Here is a 22169-nt window from a genome sequence, read left to right as displayed (position 1 = left end):
GGACTAAATGCAGATCATCATGTACCCCTTAAAATGCTTGGCTTACTTCATGTTAAATCACTAGCACTTTCAACCAAGAATTATCCAAACCACAGTGTTTGTCAATAACACACCTGAATAGCTACCAATATTTGTCGTACATTTTTTTAGTTAGGTTAATACCAGTTGGAAATCAGAACCTCTTCTAACACTTAAATATGTAGGCATATCCCCAGGGATCTAATAAGTACAGTTTTCTGATTACGAATGTGGGTGCATATGGACTGCAGGCACTGAATGGGTGAATAGAGTGTGAACGTTTAATATGCGGGTGAGGGAGACAAAGGGTTAAGTAAGAATACATGACATCGAGAGGAGGAAAGCCTGGACTCTACCGGCGCGGTTATTTGCTGCAGGTTTTTCGCTATCATTAAATTAGGACATGGACTGCAGTTGTATGGCCAACTTGAGAGGAGGGAACGATTAAAGGGTCCGACTAAATGAGATAAAGGCGCGTGGTTAGCGGGCGTTTCTGTTTGTCGCCACACGGACGGATCGGTTGAGCCGTAATATCAGCGGAGGACGAGGCCACGGGCGCACTGTTCAGCAATACCACGAAATGGTCACGTCTATTCTGGGATTTCTTATTCTGCCAATATGTCTGTGTGGATATGTTCGAGGTGAGTAGCCTATGTGGAGATGAATACAAACCGCTGCTGTTACCGAGGACTTATTTTCTTACGCACGGGCAATGTGTTTCTTATTCTGTAGCCAGTTGAGCTCATGCGAAGGAACGAAAGCGTCTCATTTCCTAGTGTTAAGCTGCCTTCGGCGTGGGAATATGGTTGGACATTAAAACAGTGTAACGAGTAAATGCAAATCTTAGGGTAACGTTATATCCGATATCTAGCGTTACACAGTAGCCTGCGTGTTTTGTTGCGGCGAAAACATAATCATTTGTGTCCGGCTTGATTTGGACAGTCTTTAATTTTATAAATGGATCACCGACTCTGGTTTAAATTCGACCAAACATAGGCCTCTGGTTACATTTTGTAAATTAATTCTTTAACACAATAGACACACAAAATCCAGAGTGCTTGTAGGGACATTTTCCTTTCGTCCAACACTCAAATGCATTTAATTTTACTGACGTTTGCGTGCGTCGGCTTTAATAAATTGATGTTCCATAGTCTATTTCAGCTTAGTTCGCTCTGGGGGCAATAATTTATTTATTTATTCTCCAAGATGGGGCCGATTCTACATTGATTTGGTTAGCCTATTGAAATGCCCTGTCAGTGGGCTTACCCGATCTTGGGCTTCATTCATTGAGTTGAAGGTGGCAAGGTGAGGAGGGGGGTGCCATCTAATTAATAAGCAGGTGACTTCAATTAATGGGGGGTTGTTTGCCCTGGTTTGGTATCCCAAGATAATAACAGGGCCAGTGTCTGACTACGCTACCCTTACATTTTTGTGTTCTTTAGTATAGCTGGGTTGCATTTGCAGGCTGCTACATATGCCATTGCATGATTCAAACTTCCTCGCTTTGATAACCCCAAGTGGGGTTGCTGGCGGTTTGCCTTTATGGAGGCCTGTTGCTTTATGTAGAGCAGACTGTTGTATTGGCGTCCCTGAATAATGTTCACACGTCAGTTATCACACGAGTATTCTCGTTACACAACACTATTCTATTTCCGAATCTTCCACATCGGGGGCGGGACCACGGCACTGGACTGCGGCAGGTTAGCCAGGTGTTTTCATTTTCCTAATGAGCTTCAGCCATATGTTCTGCACTGAAATCAGGTAAACACAGAACCCTCTTGATTATAGGACTGAAAAACGCAACGTGGGCTTTAAAAGCAGGTTCTTCATGTTCGGTAACCAACAGCTGACAGGTATCATTGCAGGCTAAGCGATGCAGCCTACCAACCATACAAATTAAAGGGATGTTGTCGCAACAAAGCCCATATTGTGAATCAACACAGACTTTAGGTACACCTCCGTACTGCTGTTCAGGCAATGGAAGGTTAAACTCTGGGCAATGTGCACAAAATTAGTGCTATCCTGTCTTTAAAGTAAAGCCAGAGGAGGGAACATCTTCACGCCAATTTATGTTACGAAGATCTACATTAACAAAATAGAAGGCATTACGAGATTTGTTTTTGTTTTTCTTCATGCACCTGCTCGCAGCAACAGTATGGCAGCCTTAACTCGGGCAACGCGTCTCCTTATGAGGGTTTCAAGCGGATGAAATGTTGTCAAATAAATAACCTTTACGTTTTATGGTTAGCATTTCCATATGACTGGGCCAGTCGTGGGTCAAGGGCAGAATGTCACATGACATTACTTAGACTGAATGCATGGCTCTTGACCTTAGCCCAGGCCACACTAGTATTACCTCAGTGTAGGTTTGTTCTGAAAGTCACAAAAGATCTGTCAGGGCTGTGAATTATTAAGGTAAATATTATAAAAGTAATGACTTATTCCATACTACATAGGTCCTGGCAAATCACATTATGGTTTGCATGGGGAGAAAAAATGGTTGACACTGCCATTTAAATCATGCAGTGATTCAGAATTGCAGAACTGCACTCTGAGTAGTTTGCTGTGAATTTTTTAAGTTTGCCCTGATTAGATTCTAAATTGCAATTTCAGTTTTGACCTTAACTGCTCATAAGGTGCAGACACTTCACTGAACGAAGCTGAAAACAAATACAGATGAAATATAATAGTGAGTTCATCCATTTTATTCTTTTCTACTGGACACTGGAATTACAAATTGCACCTGAAATTGTTTCTAAAAGACCATGCATAATCTTTAAAAAAAAACTTGTATGAGTCTTTGTCAGGTAACCCTGACTTCCATTTGTTTTGGGTGGCAGTAGTGCATCTCTTGCAGATATCTCCATGTAACTTACAATAGGAATGGCTGTGCCCTGAGCATGTGCCTGAATGGGGCGTTCATAAAAATAGAAATGGGAAACGTGCTCAACTGGCATGCATTTCGAATGCATTACTATAATGCTTATTTATCATTTCATTCTGAACAACTTGATGTTTAAGTATTCCTTTAGAATCACCACCACTGGATTTATGCTAATGGACAGATGGAACCCTGGGTCCAAATCCACAACATCCCGCACCTGTGGAACGTTATGTACTCGTTCCACCGTGAATAAGACATGGAGATGGATGCTCCAATGTTACTAATAATGCAGTCATTGTCTTCATCTTTCCACTCATTGTTCATTGTTCAGCTGTGTCCTTGTGTAGTAGGGTAACTGTGTGATCACTGGAAATGTGGACGTAGTCGGCAGCGGAGTTGAGTCACTGTGTGCGCCTCCTTCCTCTCCGTCCCTCAGGGACGCAGACACAGTGCGAGCCCTCGCAGTTCCAGTGTGGGAATGGCCGCTGCATCCCCTCTGTGTGGAAGTGTGATGGAGACGAGGACTGCTCAGACGGCAGCGACGAGAACACCTGTGGTGAGTCTTCTCTCTCTCTCTCACACACACACACACACACACACACACACACCCCCAGTCTCACTGCACTCATCATCTTTTCTCTCTCCTTTTTACTCAAACCCTCAGAAGCAGACATGTTACAGGAATACGCATGCAGAAACACTCTTTGGAAGTATAGCTGTGAAGATTAAGAAGCACTCGCACACAACCCACCTCTATCTCTCTCTCACACACACACACACACACACACACACACACACACACACACAGTAGGACACAAACGTTGCACCCCTCTCTAACTGTAACAGAAGGTCATTACAGGATTGGATGTGCACTGTAGCCCCCCCAGCCCTCTGCAGGGTTTTCTGCTTGGCTGCTCGACCGTGCTGCTCAGCACCTGTGCCCCTCACGAGTGAGCATCGTATTGACTGGTCAGCATGACGTCCCTGTGCACTGCTAGCCTGGTTCGATACTCGGCTCTACCCCAGACCCCGAATCCCATGTTCTTCCTTGGATGTCAAACAAGTGCTAAAAATGGCATCAGTGCAGAGGTTCACATCTGTATGAGCCACATCCTCTATCTCTGTGTTTTCTGGGTCATGAAATGAGTCTTGGGAGTGAAAAAGGGAGGGAAATTGGGCTGGGGGAGGATGAACGAATATGAAAGGAGAAGGGAGGGGCTGGCACAGAAATGAGAATGAAATTAAATGCAGCATGTGTTTGATGGAAGGCTTCCATTCGGGCGTTGAGCTGCTGTGAATAACACCAAACTGCAGCTGGTTGCCTCTCCCTTGGATGTTGTCCACTGTGTTGAGTAAAGATCAGCTGACTGGGCCTCAGTTCAGGGAGTTTGACTCCCCTTCTAAAAGTGAGCATGTGACCTTGCACTGGAGTGACAAAAATGGGGATCTTCCCAGAGCTGCAAAAACATGTCTACTGACTTAAGGTGGTTTGCCAGTCTGTAGAATTTTGCCATTTGTGATCATTTTTGCTCAAATTTGAAGACTTGCATCCAGAATTCTTTACGTTTTAAAATTGACAGAAAATAGGCCTGGCATTTCCACCTTTTGCTGGATTGCTTAGAAAATTCTACCAGACGTTTACCTTGATGTATTAAACAGAAGCTTTTATCTCAAACGTGATGCACAGGGAGGCATGGTTACAGCACACGGGAAGAGGTGCTCTCTGCAGAAATGTCTCCATGCACCAGAGCGATGTCCTCCTGGGACTTGCATGCGGTGTGTGAGAACTGCTGCTTGTGCCTGCTTTGATCCTGCACTATGCAGATTCAAGGTCTCCACTCAGCTGGTATCAAATTGTTATGGGTTGTCAACACCACTCTATTCACAATACCGCAGATCCCCTTGTAAAAAATCTTTCAAATCTAATTCCAGATGTGGATAATTTGCATCAGGAATTGGGGATTTGCAGCTTGATGGTGGACAGTTATTCATCCTGTTGTCATCTTTTGTGTAGTCTTTCTCCATTTTAAAATGTAGTCAAATATATATTAGTAAATATATTGAAATGGTAAAAAAAAAAAAAATACAATTCATGAAGTAATGGCCATTGTGGTGTTTGCCCAGTTGGGTTGTAATTGGAAAAGCTGTTCAGTTTTCCCTTCTTCAGCACTCCTCTCTGAGTGTTCCTCCTGTGACATGAATACTGATCGATCACAGGGGAAGAACTCCTGACACTTATTACCATTCCAGCCACAGGCCAGCATGGCCTCTGAGTACGCACTCGGACACAAAAGCAGACAGAAAAGGCCTAAAAAAAAAAAATGGGGGAGTCGTACAGAAGGCACATTTCCCTCCAAGTTGGCTGCCAGCATTAGCTTCAGTACCCTTGCCTGTTCCTCCGCTGCAATGAACAGGTGTAAATATCAGGTGCTGGCCGGCACCACCACTTACTTTGGCTCTGTGCCTCATGGCTGTTTGCCTTCTGCCATTCAGAAAAGTTGACCTCATTTTCCATTCAAACCAAGTAAGGAGACGTTGATACTGTTAGTGTTAGACATTGATACTGCTATTGAGTACATGTGTAATCAGTTGGTGTTTACTTTGGTAAATTACCCTGACATAACCCCCCCCCTGTAAACAAGGCATGGCCTACAGAAGAAATACGCAGGCAAATTAACATCCTCAGAAGAAAGATAATGTGTTAACAAACGCACTTTGTGTTTGTGACAGTGCCCACGGGTCTCAGGAAAGAGATTTGTGAGATTCAATGTGGGATTCAAACAGACGAGTCTGTCTTCATTTTGGCTCTAACTCTCACAATTCATCAAGGATGTTGGCATACAAGCAGATCTGGCACCAGTTGTTGCTTAAAGTGTCCCGATGACTCAGATGTGAACACAAACTGTGAACATGTTTATCCTGATTTCAGATCAGGGGCTTAAGGGTTTATGACATTCCGTGTCTTTGTTTTCCTTCATTATGATTCAGAAGACTGTTGGGGAGTGTGTGTGTGTGTGTGTGTGTACATATTGTTTTCCCCTGCATTATGTTTTTGAAGTGAGCTTGAAAACAGGAAGCATTTGTAAAAGGGGGTGGTATGTGTTCATTGAAATATTCTTTATTTACTCTATGCTTTCATCTGTCTTCAGACTATATAAATACCTATGTGTGCTACTACTACAAGTAATGCTACTAATCATGTTGAAGATATAAATCGTGTGTGTGCTTTTTTTCATTGGTGCAGTGAGGAAGACCTGTGCGGAGGTGGACTTTGTTTGCCGGAATGGCCAGTGCATCCCCAAGCGGTGGCACTGCGATGGGGAGCCGGACTGTGAAGATGGTACCGACGAGAGCATCGACCTGTGCCGTAAGTGGTGCACTCTTCTGCTTGGCTTTGTTTGTTTGTCGGTTGGTTTTTCTGGCACCCTGCCTCCAATCGAGTAGGAATTACTTCGGTCAGCCTGCCAAGAGAGAGATTCCTAAGGAATAACTGCATTAATCATATAGAAGTTATTCCAACAGTTGTGTTGCATAATCTTTTCAGGTAGCCTAATCACTTTAGCCTGTGTGTGTTAATCATGCATCAGTCTTGATCATGTCTTGGACAAGAGACTGCTGCATCTCTGGATACACAGCTGAGTATTGATTGCTAAGTTGGCCTCAGGGAGTACTGTGTTTTTTGTTTTTTTTTGTCTACGTGGAGCAATATCTGTTTAAATGAACCTTCCCTTGACAAGCGTGCATTATCACGCGTACAAAAGGAGCCAGAGAACTGACCGGTCACGCGGTCAGCACTTGGCTGTGGAAAAGCAGCAGCTGTGCCAGCTTGTGGAAATGGCTGTAGATCAACACTGTAACAGATCAGGTTACACTGGTTCCTCTGGGAGATCTAACTTTACAGTCATCGACTCATCTCACTTCATTTCACTCTTGTTGAGAAGCAGAATGTTTCGCCCTAATGTGTACTCCACAGCTACTGGCTGTGCACATAGAAACAACATTTCACCCAGTCCATCTCATAACTTGTGACATGGTGCATATGGAGGTGCTCTCGGCCAGACCTCATATCGGATAGTGGCTAATCAGCTCTCTGCAGTGGTTTGTCAGCAACAAATGGAGTCAGGGGAGTAAGTGTGTGTGGGGGAGTGTAGCGTGTGTGTGTGTGTGTGTGTGTGTGTGTGTGTGTCAGTGTGGGGAGTGCGTGTCAGTGTGGGGGAGTGCAGCGTGAGTGTGTGTCAGTAAGGGCTAGCGTAGCTTGTGCTTTGTTGTCAGGAAGGCTACTCTTAGTTACTCTGATGTGCCCTGCTGTATGGGGTTGCTCCACATACAGCAGGAAATGATTCACTGATTCATTTCTTCTGATGCCTCTGCACTTGTACTGTTTGCTGGGGTAACTTGCCCGTCTGGACCTCCCATTTCTCAAGAAGACGTCTGTTTTGCATAATGACTTCACGTATAAGTATTTTGAAAGGACACTGCGCACTGCCTTACCTTGACTCATTATGTGGTCAAACACAGTATGTGGAACTCCTCCAACTGATTGTGCAATGCTGCTCCCAGACCACACAAGCATTGCTGTATTTGCCTCAGACGGCTGGCATTATTAACGCCGGAGGTTTATACATTCCCTGTGCACTAATAGCTTGTGGCATGTGTTGAACGCAGTGGGAGGTGTGGGCCTACTGCACGTCCTCGGGTTGTAAGGTGACGTGGGGGCCCTCTTTAATCTCAATCCAATCCAGTCTTTAAAAAGCCCTTTAAAAGCCCATCTATGCTAATGACACTGAACATTAGCGGAACGTAGACCTCTTTGTGAAACTGTTCTTAAAACGAAGAGATGAGTGGGCGTGGAAACCCTGAGTACCTGAATAAATGAATAATGAGTGTATGAATGAGTGCATTAATTGATGTATTAATTGATGCGTGTTTCTTGTGCAGACACCAGGACGTGTCGAGTGAATGAGTTCAGTTGCGGCACCGGCTCCACACAGTGCATTCCCGTCTCCTGGAAGTGTGACGGAGAGAAGGACTGTGACAACGGAGAGGATGAGGTGCTCTGTGGTAAGATTGCTGTCTGGAGTCTATTTGTGCTTTGAGCTGGTGTATAAAGGGCATGTATATTAATGCCCGATTGTATCTCTAACAAGACACCATCTATTCCTCTCATGAGCTTTTTGTGTGTAGGCAAATGTCATGGATATTATTTCATGCCAACTCCTGTTTTAAAATCCTGTCACTTATTCATAGACCTTTGATGTAGTGCAAGTCTGTCAAATGGAGTTTCCCTGGAGCAGTCTTCCTTTTATAGTAATGTCACCTGTGAAGTTGTATTTGTAACTGATAAGGTACAGCACTACCAATGTCAGGTGGATGATGGTTATGGAACTGTGTGTGTGTGTGTGTGTGTGTGTGTGTGTGTGTATATATAGTAGTTCCATAACCATCATCCACCTGACATTGGTAGTGCTGTACCTTATCAGTTACAAATACAACTTCACAGGTGCATAGATAGTTGATTTTGTGTGTATGTATACATATTCCTAACATATGTATATTCTTGTTATTATAATTATAATTTGAACCCTTCTATGTTGTGTGTTCAGGTAACATCACCTGCGCTCCTCTGGAGTTCACCTGCGCCAGCGGCCGCTGCATCTCTGCCAACTTCGTGTGCAACGGCGAGGACGACTGCGGCGACGGGAGCGACGAGAAGGACTGCCCCCCATCGTCCTGCGGCCCGAGTGAGTTCCAATGCGGCAACGCCTACTGCATCCCCGGCAACTGGGTGTGCGACGACGACGTGGACTGCCAGGACCAGTCGGACGAGGCGCCGCAGCGCTGCGGGCGGCCCACCCCGCCGGCCAAGTGCTCGTCCAGCGAGGTCCAGTGCAGCTCGGGGGAGTGCATCCACAGGAAGTGGCGCTGCGACGGTGACCCCGACTGCAAGGACGGCAGCGACGAGAAGAACTGCCGTAAGTCTTTGGGAACCGCTGGGATATGGAGGGTGTGGCAAGGTTTAAAGGTTACCTCCAGAAGATTTTCCCCACCCACTGAGTAGGTATAATCGCTATAATAATACACCTGATTCACATGGTTAAGCCACTGGCAGAGCACGAGCCTATGTGAGATTAGGGCTGTAACTGAATACTGAATGAGAACAGAATCTCCAGGAGGACCAGGCACCGCTGTGTGAAGGGTTGCTGAAGTAGGTCCTTCTGTTGTTAGTAAAGCACATTGCAAGCAGGTCATGAGGTTCTTTTCCAGCTGGGAGCATAACAACTGCCCAGAAGATGCTGCATTGATTTCCATGAACTGACTGGAATTGATAGTGAATTCAGAAAGTATTCAGCCCCCTTCATTCTTTCACATTTTGTCATGTTGCACTATGTACTAAAAAAGTTTAAATTAATTTTTTTCCTTCATTAATCTACACTCTACCCCATAACGACTAAGTGAAAAATGTGCAAATGTATTAAAAAGGGAAAGCTGAAATCCCATTCAGACCCTTTGCTATGACGCTTGAAATTTAGCTCTGGTGCCTCCCATTTCTCTTGATCCTCTTTGATTGGAGTCCACCTGTGGTAAATTAAATTCATTGGACATGAGTTGGAAAGCACACACCTGTCTCACAAGTGACGATGCATATTAGAGCAGAACCCAAGCCATGAGGTCAAAGGAGCTGTCTGCAGAGCTCAGAGACAGGATTGAGGCACAGATCTGGGGAAGACGACTTTTCAAAGAGCACAGTGGAATAGTTTTTAAATGGAAAAAGGGTTGGAACATCAGGACTCTTCCTAGAGCTGTCTGCCCAGGCAAACTTAGCAGTTGGGAGGAAAAGGGCCTTGGTAAGAGAGGTGACCAAGAACATGATGGCTGAGATCCTGTGTGGAATGGGAACTTCCAGTCAAAGACTCACGACTGTGAGGAAGATTTTCTGGTCTAATGAAACCAAGATTGAACTGTTTTGCCTCAATTCTAGACATCATGTCTGGAGGAAACCAGGCACCGCTCATCGCCTGCCCAATACCACCCCAACGGTAAAGCATGGTGGTGGCAGCATCATGCTGTCAGTTTTTTTTTGCAGCAGTAGGGACTGGGGCCCTGATTATTCCAGTTTTTCCTTTTTTTAATTGCAAACAAAATGTAAAATCTTGTTTTTACTTCGTCATTATTGAGTTATCGGTATTGAGTTTAGAATATGAATATAAAAAATGAATTTAAATTGATTTTAGCATAAGACTGCAACAGAGTGTGAAAAGGCGAAGGTGTCTAAATACTTTCTGAAGGCACTGCATGTAAGGAATTTATGTATATAATGCCATGACCCCAAATGACTGCAGTGGAACTAAAACGAATGACTGCGAAAACATTAGGCCGTATGGCATGTTTTGTAAGCGTCCGAGTGTGGTGTGAGGGGTCTTCATGGTGCAGAAGCATCAGCATGTGTTCCCTCCTCTGTTTGTTTTCTCCAGCTGTCCGCACCTGCAGGCCAGACCAATTCAAGTGTGAGGACGGCATCTGTATCCACGGCAGCCGGCAGTGCAATGGCATGAGGGACTGTGCAGATGGCACTGATGAAGTAAACTGTAAAAATGGTGAGTAATCATCTCCTCCTCCTGTGCTTTCAGCTACAGTATTACGGATGTGACTAATCACACATCTCCGCCGGAGCGGCAAAGCTGAGTGGGAGTCATTTCTCTAATGTTTTTAAAGCTAGGATGCACTTAGATGAAAAGGATGCCCCCAGTTTCACACGTAACCCAATTGAGGTTAAATGTGGTTTTGAAGAATTGAGGCTATGTGAATTGTTGCCACCTGAAGTGGGTCAGGTCAGAAGCACCATGTTGGCTTGCTACTAAAATGCCAGTTTTGCAGGTCAGACATGAGATGTGCTCACTGTGCTTGCTATACATATTTCATTTTGTAACCTCTGTGGAAAAGAAGTCTCACAGATGGCATGTTTTGCTTAGACAAAGCACCTTTTATTATGTCTGTTTTCTGCTCTATACTTTTAAAATGTGACATGGAGAGCCCAAGCCCCTCTTCAGTTAAATTCAAATGAAGTTAGTCTTTAAAGTATACAAATCATTTGTTAGTGTTATGAAAAACTGAATTGTTGATTGTGAATTAACCCCACTATTATAGGTCATAAAGCACAGATGTGCATAATATATAATAACTATACTAATGGTCCCTGTTGCCGCCCCTTCTGTGCAGTGACCCAGTGCAATGGCCCAGACAAGTTCAAGTGTCGGAGTGGAGAGTGCATCGAGATGAGCAAGGTGTGCAACAAGGCCCGCGACTGTCCCGACTGGAGCGACGAGCCCATCAAGGAGTGCAGTAAGTAGTCTGGAAGTCTTCCGTTTCAGTGCACTCTTGTGCATTACCACTGAAGTGGAAGGTGGCCACACTTCAGTAGAATGTTAAGCCTTTAAAAATGAACAGCTCAGGGAACTGGAAGTCATCAATAGTTATGAGGGTTTTTAAGGAATGTGGAACCTGCTCTTTTCTTCGTCAGCAACTTGCCGAGCAGAGGCTCGTTATGATGTTCGAGAGTATGCAGTGCAGGTAGCATGGGGGTGTTTAGAGCTCTTTAAAAGAAGTCTGGGCTGGTGTTAAATTGGTCTCTGTCTACGTGGCACCCTCTGAGCCGAGAGGCAAACCTGTCTTTGGATCATGGCCTACATACAGTAGGATTGATATTTGCCTTATAGGTGCATGTTTGTTTTAGTGGTTCAAGGACATACTATCTCTACCAGTTCACTACTTCTGTCTTTCTTCCCAGATATGTTGGCTTAATGTGCTTACTGCTCATTTTCAAGGACACCTAACCCCAACATTATCACAATCTGTGTTGCTGAGTAACAAAAAAAATTATTAAATGGGGTGTTCATATAAATTATATATTCATATAAACAACACAGCACTTAATTCATTCATTGTTAAAATGAATTTCTTTGAGAAACACTTTTTGGACAAACTGGACTGGCTGTAGATCACTGCTCCATTCCTGATGCAACCTGAAACCAGAATGCCAGGATATTGTTGCCCATTCAGATCCCACATGTAATACATAAAGGGTAGGGTTTAGACTTGTGGGTGTACAGCACTCTCGGTTTCTATGGCATTCGAAGCAGAAGTGCACATAGGCTCAGAAAGTTACTTGGTGATTTGGTTAAGTCTCCAAATTATAAAATGTGCTTTAAGCCCAACAAACATGGGGTACAAGTGATCTTTTATGGCCATTTTGCAACAAACGGCTCAAGCTCAAATGTCTTGCAATATGAAAGAATGAATGGATGGATGTCAGCCACTGGAGAGATCTGTGTTCATAATGTAATACATGCACTTTTGTTTGACGACGGTGTGTGTGTGGTATGTGTTACTATGGTAATACAACAAAAATCTCTAGCCAGGTGAAACAAATATGTCCGTCTGTCTCCCCTCTTCAATCTAGATCTGAACGAGTGTCTGCTCAACAATGGTGGCTGTTCCCATATCTGCAGGGACATGGTGATTGGTTATGAGTGCGACTGTACTCCTGGCCTGCAGCTCATAGATCGCAAGACCTGTGGAGGTACGTGGTCATGGGAAATTTTAATCACAAGTCTGATTAAATTCCGAGAAGACCCAGATTCTAAATTTAAATCATCAGCGTCATTCCTGGCAAAACGCTTGTATGTCGCAAATTCATCTTCCTCAATAGTCCCAGTTTGAGACCTGTCTCAACATGAAGGGCCAACAGGACCTAAATGTGCTGACCATATCTCTAATCAAAACTTCTTGAGGCTCTTGGATGCACAGAGATAACATATCTGTCAATACGAAGAAGAAATATCAGAGCTAACAAGGGCATCTTCACATTAAATGCAGTTACACACTGCACACAACACTGCATGGTTGACAAAAACTGTGTGTACATGAATTTTACACAATAACCCAGGTTTGTAAAAGCACTTAATATGTTTATTGTTCGCACCAACGCACCATAGAAAATTCCTGGTAGGTGTAAACCTACTTGACAATAAAAAAACGATTCTGATAAATGTCAACTTCCTGTCTCTCTTCATAGATATAAATGAATGTCAGAACCCTGGGATCTGTAGCCAGATCTGTATAAACCTGAAAGGAGGGTACAAGTGCGAGTGCCACAGTGGGTACCAGATGGACCCCACCACGGGAGTCTGCAAGGCTGTCGGTAAGTAACGCGTTGCCTTCTGTACTTGCACCCGAGCCAGTCAGTTTCAGCAGTTAACCTGTGTCCGTCTGCTCCTCATACTCCAGTGAAGCAGATGTGCCTGATCACTGCCCAGGTAGTGAATGTCCTCTCTGGTGTATTTTGTTGCCAATCACGGTTTGCCATAATTACCTTAACTGTCCAATTGGGAGTCTGAAATCACCTGCCCCATACATAAATGGGGTAAAAAGCATGACCAACTGTCTAAAAGGCTTCACCAAGAAAGGAAAATTATTCTTTTCCTGTGAATGGACTGCAGAGGATGGACATCAGGCTTCTCTGCATGCCACCCTTGCAGCAGTTTCTAACGTGTCACTACTTTGTGATTTTAATTGGGTGTGTTTGAAAATATGGGTCATGTGTTTGGCATGGATAACACATACGGTTTTAATCTATTACGGTCGGTTGCTTTGCTGACGCTTTGCTTGTTGAAAAGGTAATGATATGGTCTTCATGCTGGCTTGAACCTGCAGGTAAAGAGCCCTGCCTAATCTTCACTAATCGGCGGGATATCCGTAAACTGGGGCTGGAGAGGAGGGAGTACACCCAGATCGTGGAGCAGCTGAGGAACACTGTGGCCTTAGATGCTGATTTCACCCAGCAGAAGATCTTCTGGGCGGACCTGGGGCAGAAAGCCATCTTCAGGTGAGTGTTTTTTTTTCTTTTTTTCCCCCGATGGGTGGCTTTGTTTTGTTGCAGCAAGCCATTTTGGGAGATGCTGTGCAAATTTGACACAAGAAGAGTCTAGAAACCAGCTGCCCCCATCCCCATTCAGACCTTCCTCCAAACACTTTACCTCATCCTATTAAATGTTGGTGTATATGGTATACTTGCCAAAGGAATTGACAGGTTCATAAATGAATCTGTGTAAGTAACTAGGTCTTCTGATTACAGAACCTAGGATGATCAAAGACTGAATTGTGTCTGACCATCTTATTTGTTAAATGTCAGCATGAAAATTGCTGCAAGTGAAGATGTCACTGACGCCTTGAGATGCAACATTGAGCACAATTATGAAGTGTTCATAATTCACTTCATAACGACTGCTCTTCGTGATCGAGGCCATGTCTGTTAGCTCACAACTCTAGTTTCCAGTTGTAGATGTGTATACTCATTAGGAAATTACCCAAATCTGTTTTTTCAAGAACAGGTCCAAAGGTGGACACATAATGTTTGAGAAGCGCCAAAGAACAGTAAACCAGTGTCAATGTTGAATAATGAATCATACTGTTTTTCAGCACGTGGCTAGATAAACGAGAGGAGACCTCGAGCCATGTCAGGGTAATAGAAGATGTTCAGATGCCCGTAGGGATTGCAGTGGACTGGATTTATAAGAACATCTACTGGTCGGATCTGGGCAGCAAGAGCATTGCAGTGGCAAACTTCAACGGCACCAAGAGGAAAGTTCTGTTTGGCAGTGGCCTGAAGGAGCCAGCCTCCATAGCTGTGGATCCCCTCTCAGGGTAAGTTAGGATGGCCTGATCCTACAGCAAATGTCAATAGGTGAGATAAGGGGATTATCCCATTCTTTCCCCTTCGACCATCGAACAACTTGTTATGTGACGGCATGACTGACCTGGATGCATTGGCCTTGGGTTGAGTTGTATTGCCTCTATTGAGGCTTTAAACTGTAATCAGGTATTCAACTGAACTGTCATCAGGTATGCAGAATGCCTCCTATGCGAGGAGGGCAAGCAACGGAAAGTGCATAAAAACACCATGGTCTATTCCTAGGATACACAAGTAATAAGCGTGGCAGAATTTAATTCTGATAATGTAACTCTACTGACTGATAATATGTGCTGACTGATAATATGATCATAACTTGATGCGGGTCTGTTCTAGGTTTTTGTACTGGTCTGACTGGGGTGAGCCAGCTAAGATTGAGAAGTCTGGGATGAATGGAGTTGACCGGCAGGTCCTGGTCGACACAGACATTCAGTGGCCCAATGGAATCACTCTGGGTGGGTGAACTGATGTTACAATGCTGTCAGAACACAACACTATTTGACACTTTCACTTTTGTGCAAAATCTATGGTATTACATTTCGAGCACATAGGAACAGGCACCAAAATGTTTGCATATTACTATTATTAACATTAATGCAACATATTACTTTTCTATTTTACAATTAATGTTTTTGTAGATATCTATTTTTTAGGATCCTCATTCATTTGATTGTGTACGGCCATGTTGGTAACCTGATCTATTCTACACAAACCTTTCATCCTCAGATCTGATCAAGAGCCGCCTCTACTGGGTGGATTCTAAGCTGCACATGCTCTGCAGTGTCGACTTCAATGGCGACAACCGCCGGAAAGTACTTCAGTCATCGAACTACCTGGCTCACCCGTTTGCCCTCACTGTGTTTGAGGTAAGACGGGACGAGATGCACCTTAGTGTGATGTATATGGTATAGAAGACTCAAAGCAATGTTTTGATGAGGAAATGGATGTAGAGTACATTGTAGTGATTTAATGCAGAGAAATTGTGAATTTCCTAACGGGACTGTGTTGCTGTTACTTACCTCATATTTGTATGATGTTGCTGAAAGATTGCTGCAAAGGCTTGTATGATGATTCAGTGATGGTGGGACCACTGTACAGTTCCATCTTCCCTTCTCTGTGCGTATGACTTGGATGATGTATTTTTTGCATCTATTTTGTTACAAGGACCGGGTGTTCTGGACAGACGGAGAGAATGAGGCAATTTATGGTGCAAACAAGTTCACAGGATCTGACGTGACCGTTTTGGCCAGCAATCTGAATGAACCTCAGGACATTATAGTTTATCATGAGCTAATTCAACTCTCAGGTGAGTCCCGGTTTGAAAAGTGTGACATGATGCCCCACCACAGTATAGCCTATCGCTATTTGAGCTTCAATCATTCTGTCCGTTTCAGTTACTGTATTGGCCCAGAAGATATTAATCATTACCTTCAACTTGAGTTCCTGCTCAGTCTTGGTGAACAGATTTTAATTACTGTAGTCGTCCTTGTCACACACTATTATACTGGCCATCTTATTCCCCACGCCTCTTATTTCTTGCCACTTACAGAATTCATGTAGCGTTTAAGAAAATTGTGTCCACACTGTGGCTGCTCAAACTACAGTGTAAATTGGTTGAGACAGGATTATCATGTCTACTGAGGGTATCCCCCTGCAGTGCATTGGATGAGGTGGTCTCTGCTGATGGTTTGCTGATACCCCAGATGGCAGCTGACGCCAAGACTGATTTGGTCCTGATGCGGCCCTGATGTGTCCCAGTCAGCAGCCATCTGGGGCCTCAGCAAACCATCAGCAGAGACCACCTCATGGTCAACATGTTGTCTGTCAAAGCAGTCAAGGAAAAGTTCCTGCCAAGAAGTATAAAAAATGTTGTTTAAAAACCCACTGTGCAGACTTTGTTCTTTCAGCCCCACAACAACAAACCCTCCTTTTGTTTAATGTGATATGGTCCTGCAGGAACTGACTGGTGCAACGAGAAGCAAGAGAATGGCGGCTGCTCTTACATGTGCCTGCCAGCGCCGCAGATCAACAAGCACTCTCCAAAGTACACGTGCGTCTGCCCCGATGGCTGGAAGCTTGGCTCCGACGGCCGGACGTGTAAACCAGGCAAGTATCCAAGCAAGGAGCCATCGGTGGGGGGTTAACTGCTCAGGCAATAGTGGGGGCAACTCTCCCTTTTAAGGGGGGGGGGGGGGGGACTCTTTTCAGCTCCTCTCTGTTCCTTTCTGCTGGGAGCTGCCCAGTGCAAGCTCTTGCTGTCGTCATCCCCTCTACCCCTTCTCGGATTGAGCGATGGCTCCACTTTCAGCTTGAATTTGTTTTTCATGTTTTTCTCCCCGCTTCCCCTCTGCTCTTGTGGAGTCGTGTAGCATTTAGTATTGTAGGGGTAGCACTTGGCATCTCCAGCTTGTTGGAAGTGAGTTCTGAACCAAAGGAAAGCCAGGGAAAAGGAGGATGGGGGGGACAGCAGCAGTCTGAGGGCCAAGCGATCGCTGCTGCCACATGAATGCCTATATGGTTTAAAATTCAGCGCTGTAAGCCTTTTATCCCGACATTCCTCGTCAACTGTATTGAGCTGTCAGCTGCAAAAAGGCTTGTTTTTTTTTCCTTGGTGATAATGGGTAGAGAATGGCACGTTGTATTCGGTCATGGATTCCTTCAGTTTAGGAAGATAAAGGATTGAAAAGGCCCAGAGCTCCTCACACTAGAGGCAGGGCATTCAATAGGAGTGTCAAGCACAAGCTGTATGGATTGATGCAGGGATTCTTGTAGTCCTCTTTTCAGTTGCGGAAAGCTCTAAAAGCAGGAGTGTGCATCCAGGAGTTGTGTTCGATTCAGGTCAGGCCTGTGCTAAGCCCAGCCAAAGCTTTGAGTCAGAGTGTGTTCTGCAGTTCGTACTGAACGCCTGATTAGACAGTGAGCATATTCAGAGATGGGTAATGTGGTTATTTCTGGACAGTAGCATTCAATATGTAGTGGCATTGCTTTCTGTTTACGGCTACATTGTTGTTTTTGTATGATTTGTGTATTGTTGTTAATTGAAGGTAATTCCCAAGATTCTGTTTTAGAGAGACATTGTCGTGCTGCTTAAAGGATGCCTTGTTTGTGCTGCATCATTGGATGTGCTCTGGTGTTTGCTGTGCTGCTTCCTGTTGCTGTTCTACTTCTTCGTCTTCCTCATCTCCATCCTACTGCTGCTGACTTCACACAGATGCCTCATTGTTATTTGTATAAGGGGGCATTCACTGTAATATAGCTTGGTGATGGTGAATAATAGTATTGTAATAAGTTACAGTATCACAGTTGTCAGTTCCTGGCATTGCGTGAGACTTTGCTCTCTGGCTCTCACCCCTCAAAAACAGCCAATGCCTCAGCTGCCCCAAAGGATGCTGGGAAGGCACAGTCACCCTCTGCTCCCCCTCAAGGTAAATGAGGTCATGGCATGACCCCTGTAGTCTGTAGGTATTCTCTCTCCGTTAATGACTTGACTCAATTAGTGGTGTGCTTCTGCTGAGGTTTGGTGATTCTTTATTAGTAAGGGGTGATGGAATGCTGTCTTGTGCTTTTAATTACAATTAATCCCATGTTCCTCTGAAATAGAATGGCCCTTGCATACTCCAAACGAACAGAACGGCAGTTGTAAATCTGCTGAATGTGGTGGTAGTCATTTTTTTCACACAATAAAAGGTAATGCCTAAAACGCTCTGCTACTAAGTCTAGATGTATGCCCTATTATCTTACCTGAACATGCTTAGTCCAGAATGTCACAAATTACACACAGTACCTAGACCTTTACACTCACATCCACATTGCTTGAATCCATTATAGAGTAATGGAGTGTGTCCTTGAAAATAACAGTATCTCATAGTTTACCTTACTCATATCCTTCAGTAGTGTTTGCTGAATACTTGCTCTTGTGGAAGTGTTGGCTCCTTCACTAGCATGGCGAGCCAAGCTTTGATCAAACTGATATTCTAACTTGCTTCTGGCACAGAGATCCTTAGACTTAATGCAGCCCTTTGTCTTTACCCCACTAAATACCATAGATCCTTTTTTTCAAAATGAAAGGTGACATATTATGTTTCTGTTTTGTTGCTCTATGGGTTTTCCCCATATTAACGCTGTCCTCTCTCCACCACCCTCCCCCCTCCCAGATGGGAATGTCAGTGCATCCATGCACGAGGTCAGCTCTTCTGCTAAAGGATCCGCAGCTGCGTGGGCCATTCTGCCTGTCTGTGAGTATTGGTCCTCCCTTCTGCTCTGCAGTTCTGTAGCTTATAGTGGACAACCTCTGGCCCAGATCGTACTTGATAGTACCCAGTCCACTCATAATCTGAGCTGAATCATTTGATGCAGAGGTTCTGCTGACGGGTTTAACAGTTGTGCATATCCGGTCCGGATGCTTTGTTGCTAAGCCTTCCATGTCGGAACATTACTACTTGATTGCCTCATCCAGCAATATGGTGGGTGATGATGGATAAAATATTGATGTGCATTAGGCATGCATCGCTTCCACTGATGTTGGTATATTAATGTGCAGATACAGTTTTAAAGTTGAAATGTGATTTGATTTTTGTAACTTGTAGAACCTTCATTATTCTACAATTTATTATTAATGTCAATCCTGTGTGTTCTCTGCAGTGCTTTTGGCAATGGCGGTTGCTGGTGGTTATCTGATGTGGAGAAACTGGCAATCGAAGAATAAGAAAAGCATGAACTTTGACAATCCAGTGTACCTGAAGACCACAGAGGAAGACCTTAACATTGACATCACCAGACACACGGCTTCTGTCGGACACACGTACCCAGCGGTAAGGGCAATAGAGCTCGAGTAGACTTCAGTGTTTCAAACTGAATTTATCTTCACAATCTCACTCCCTTGAGAACTAGCATTCTCAACGTTTTGGTTGTTTTAATTCTTTACCTCAACGAAATACTAATGCTGATCTTTCTCTTTCTTGCCCAGATATCCGTGGTAAGCACAGACGACGACCTTTCCTAACCCACCCCTCTTCAGTGTTCTCACCTGTTTACCAGTGACTGCTGCTCTAGCAGAGCTACAACCAGATGCCTTCTGGAGTGCATTATGTTGTATTTTTCTTTTCTTCTGAGGGAGAAAAGATGAAGGAACATTTTTTGAGAGTATGTTGAATTGCTCCCCACCCCTCACAGTGCGACAAGCATTTAGGAATCACGGTGTGTTGGATTTACCTACGTCAACTGTACCCTCTGCCCACTTCCAATGCCCCACAACACTTCCTGTCTAAGGTTCAGCGTCTCAGAAACGCGGCTGAAGACCCCCCACACTTGTCTCTGCGCTAATCTGCGCATGTGAATATTTGAGAGAGGAAATGGATATTTTAGGCACCCGTGTCAGTAAGGTGTTTCGTTTCTCTTTTTTTTTTTTTTCATATGAACTTTACCTCCTAGCGTGTTCTTATAAGGCTTTTCATGTGTGTTTGTGTGACAAAGGCAAAAAGGAGCTTTATAAGGCGAGTGCGGTCACTCCATTTGTAAAACAGTGTACATAAACGTCCCTCAGCGGAGACCACAAGGAGGGCTCTGAAGCACTTTGATCAAATGTTCCTCTGTAAATAAGATTGTATACATTTCACTGAATCAATTTTGCTATGATGGGGCAAACTACCAGGGGTAAGGAAATAATGTATTTAAAGAAGTAAAAAAAAAAAGGAATTTGTTAAAATATTTTGTATGTTTGTGTGCTGTACCTGTGACCTTTTCTAGCATTGTACAGGGAAACAACATGCTCTGTATTGTGACGGGGGATCATATTTGCAAATAGATTAAATAAAACCTGACAAGGTTATTCAAACTTGACCTCTTTTGTTGAATTGCGTTAACATGTGCCGCTTAACTTCAAAGAAATCATTATAGTAGATGGTAGACACTGATTACACCACTACAATACTGATTGAACTAGAGCTCTTTTAAAATGAGTGATATTAATACTATGCTATAATTAATTCAAACGACTTCAAAGCATCTTCACAGTATGGGGCCTAATTTATGCTAGTACAATATGAAGCTGTGAAGCCAGTAAAACACTGCCTACCTGTAACTATAGCATCTAGAGCAGGACCCTCTTGTTGAATTGGGAATTTATTCTAAAAATACATCTTTTATCAGATTTATATATATTATTCTTCTCTCCTCTGGTTCGTCATGAATATTTTTCCCAGGCTAATGTTTTGTCCGCATGGTTGTTGTGGGCAAACCCATGTGCTTAAAACAATAGTTCTATAGATTAACTGCACATTCAAAGAGATTTGTTTTTAGATTGTAGTCACAGTTGCAAGTGTCATAGCATACAGAGAAGTTTTGGTGTATGGAAAAACCTACGTATGATCGCACTGTTCTCTGTATTAGTGAATTCCTATGAATCTTAAGCCGTGAAAGTTCAGGCAGCTACTAAAAAGTTCATGTCAATGTAATTACTGCATAACAACCTGCGTCTAAAAGGTTAACTGCATAAACCATGGCATGGTGTTGGCTGGGCTGATTATGTGTATGTACACAGGCTGCTGATACTCAACGCTTTTTGATCAGGATAAACCACTTTGCCACTTCAATCCACATTAATAAGAACACAGCCCAGTCTACTCCAGTTCAGAAGGTTAGGTCATTATGGTGGCTTATATTTGTACAGATGAAATTATTCTGGTACGCAAAGTACAAATCCTAAATTGCATGTAACATAACATTTGCTCATTTTTAGGAGTCACGTTAAACTGAACATCTAAACAAACATCATGCTGTGATGTACTCTTATATGGGTAAATGATCTACATAGTTTGTTAATTATCCAGAAGGAAGACAAAAATACTTCCTGAACTGGGGTTTCTTTTATGTCTGGGTGCTTTACTCAAATTTACTCAAAAACAGATGGCACAGTATGAATGTGAAATAGCATACTTTTAATATGGTATTTGTTTTCTTTTTGGATTGTTTGCAATAAGCAATCGAGAGTGGTCCATGTGTTCACAGGCATTTTTAAAGCCGCATGAATAAGACCTTGAGGGCTTTCCCCATCTGACCTATCTATGACATCACTGACTCATAATCTGAGCCCTGTAATCTGCATGCCACAAGAAGCCTGGATATAATTCCCAAGGGCAGAAGATATGGAATTGTGATAAATCTCTTTCCCATTGCTGATTGATTTGTGCTATCTTGTAACACATAATACTAGAATATCGAGACATCATAGGTTTCAGTCATAAGTAGAGACTACATAGAGCACTGGATGGCGTTAGGCATTCTTTCTACTTCATTCCTTCTATATTTCTTTAATTTAAATATGAAGAATGGCAAGTGACCATACTTGAATGTATGATGTATGATGTCCTATTTGCTGTGCTTATACAGTGCTTAACAATAACAACACGGACTATCTTCTAATATCACTCTACTTGACTGGTCATTGTTTTATTGAAAGTATGCTATACACTTTCCATACGGGTAATGCAAAACAGTATGTTGTGTCACATGAAAATTGGACCG

General features: G+C 43.6%; 1 protein-coding gene across 4 annotated transcripts; it reads left to right on the top strand.

Annotated features, from left to right (window-relative positions):
• The first annotated feature begins 321 nt into the window (after window positions 1-321).
• On the top strand, window positions 322-20486 carry vldlr (very low density lipoprotein receptor). Of its 4 annotated transcripts, XM_012840683.3 has the most exons (20): window positions 322-659; window positions 3339-3458; window positions 6147-6269; window positions 7841-7963; window positions 8506-8874; window positions 10375-10497; window positions 11120-11242; window positions 12360-12479; window positions 12975-13100; window positions 13613-13784; window positions 14378-14602; window positions 14985-15103; window positions 15375-15514; window positions 15813-15954; window positions 16605-16754; window positions 18011-18073; window positions 18249-18335; window positions 18803-18883; window positions 19290-19459; window positions 19615-20486. In XM_012840683.3, the coding sequence occupies exons 1-20, from the start codon at window positions 599-601 to the stop codon at window positions 19648-19650; spliced, it is 2673 nt and encodes an 890-aa protein (XP_012696137.1). In that variant the 5' UTR covers window positions 322-598; the 3' UTR covers window positions 19651-20486. The 4 variants fall into 4 exon arrangements, with proteins under 4 accessions (XP_012696137.1, XP_031414638.1, XP_012696138.1 ...); XM_031558778.2 differs by lacking the exon at window positions 18011-18073 and having other exon boundaries at window positions 323-659; XM_012840684.3 differs by lacking the exon at window positions 18249-18335 and having other exon boundaries at window positions 324-659.
• The last annotated feature ends 1683 nt before the right edge of the window (window positions 20487-22169 follow it).

The sequence above is a fragment of the Clupea harengus genome, chromosome 21 (assembly GCF_900700415.2).
Source record: "Clupea harengus chromosome 21, Ch_v2.0.2, whole genome shotgun sequence".
Taxonomy (NCBI): domain Eukaryota; kingdom Metazoa; phylum Chordata; class Actinopteri; order Clupeiformes; family Clupeidae; genus Clupea; species Clupea harengus.
The sequence above is the reverse complement of the archived record's forward strand: the minus strand, read 5'-3'. Positions and strand labels throughout refer to the sequence as shown.

What these genes read in the sequence shown, in the direction of transcription:
- vldlr (XM_012840683.3), top strand. Translation starts at nt 599, where the DNA reads ATGGTCACGTCTATTCTGGGATTTCTTATTCTGCCAATATGTCTGTGT. An exon ending in AGATCGCAAGACCTGTGGAG is followed by an intron (nt 12,480 to 12,974) that starts GTACGTGGTCAT and finishes CTCTCTTCATAG; the next exon opens with ATATAAATGAATGTCAGAAC. An exon ending in GCCCAATGGAATCACTCTGG is followed by an intron (nt 15,104 to 15,374) that starts GTGGGTGAACTG and finishes TTTCATCCTCAG; the next exon opens with ATCTGATCAAGAGCCGCCTC.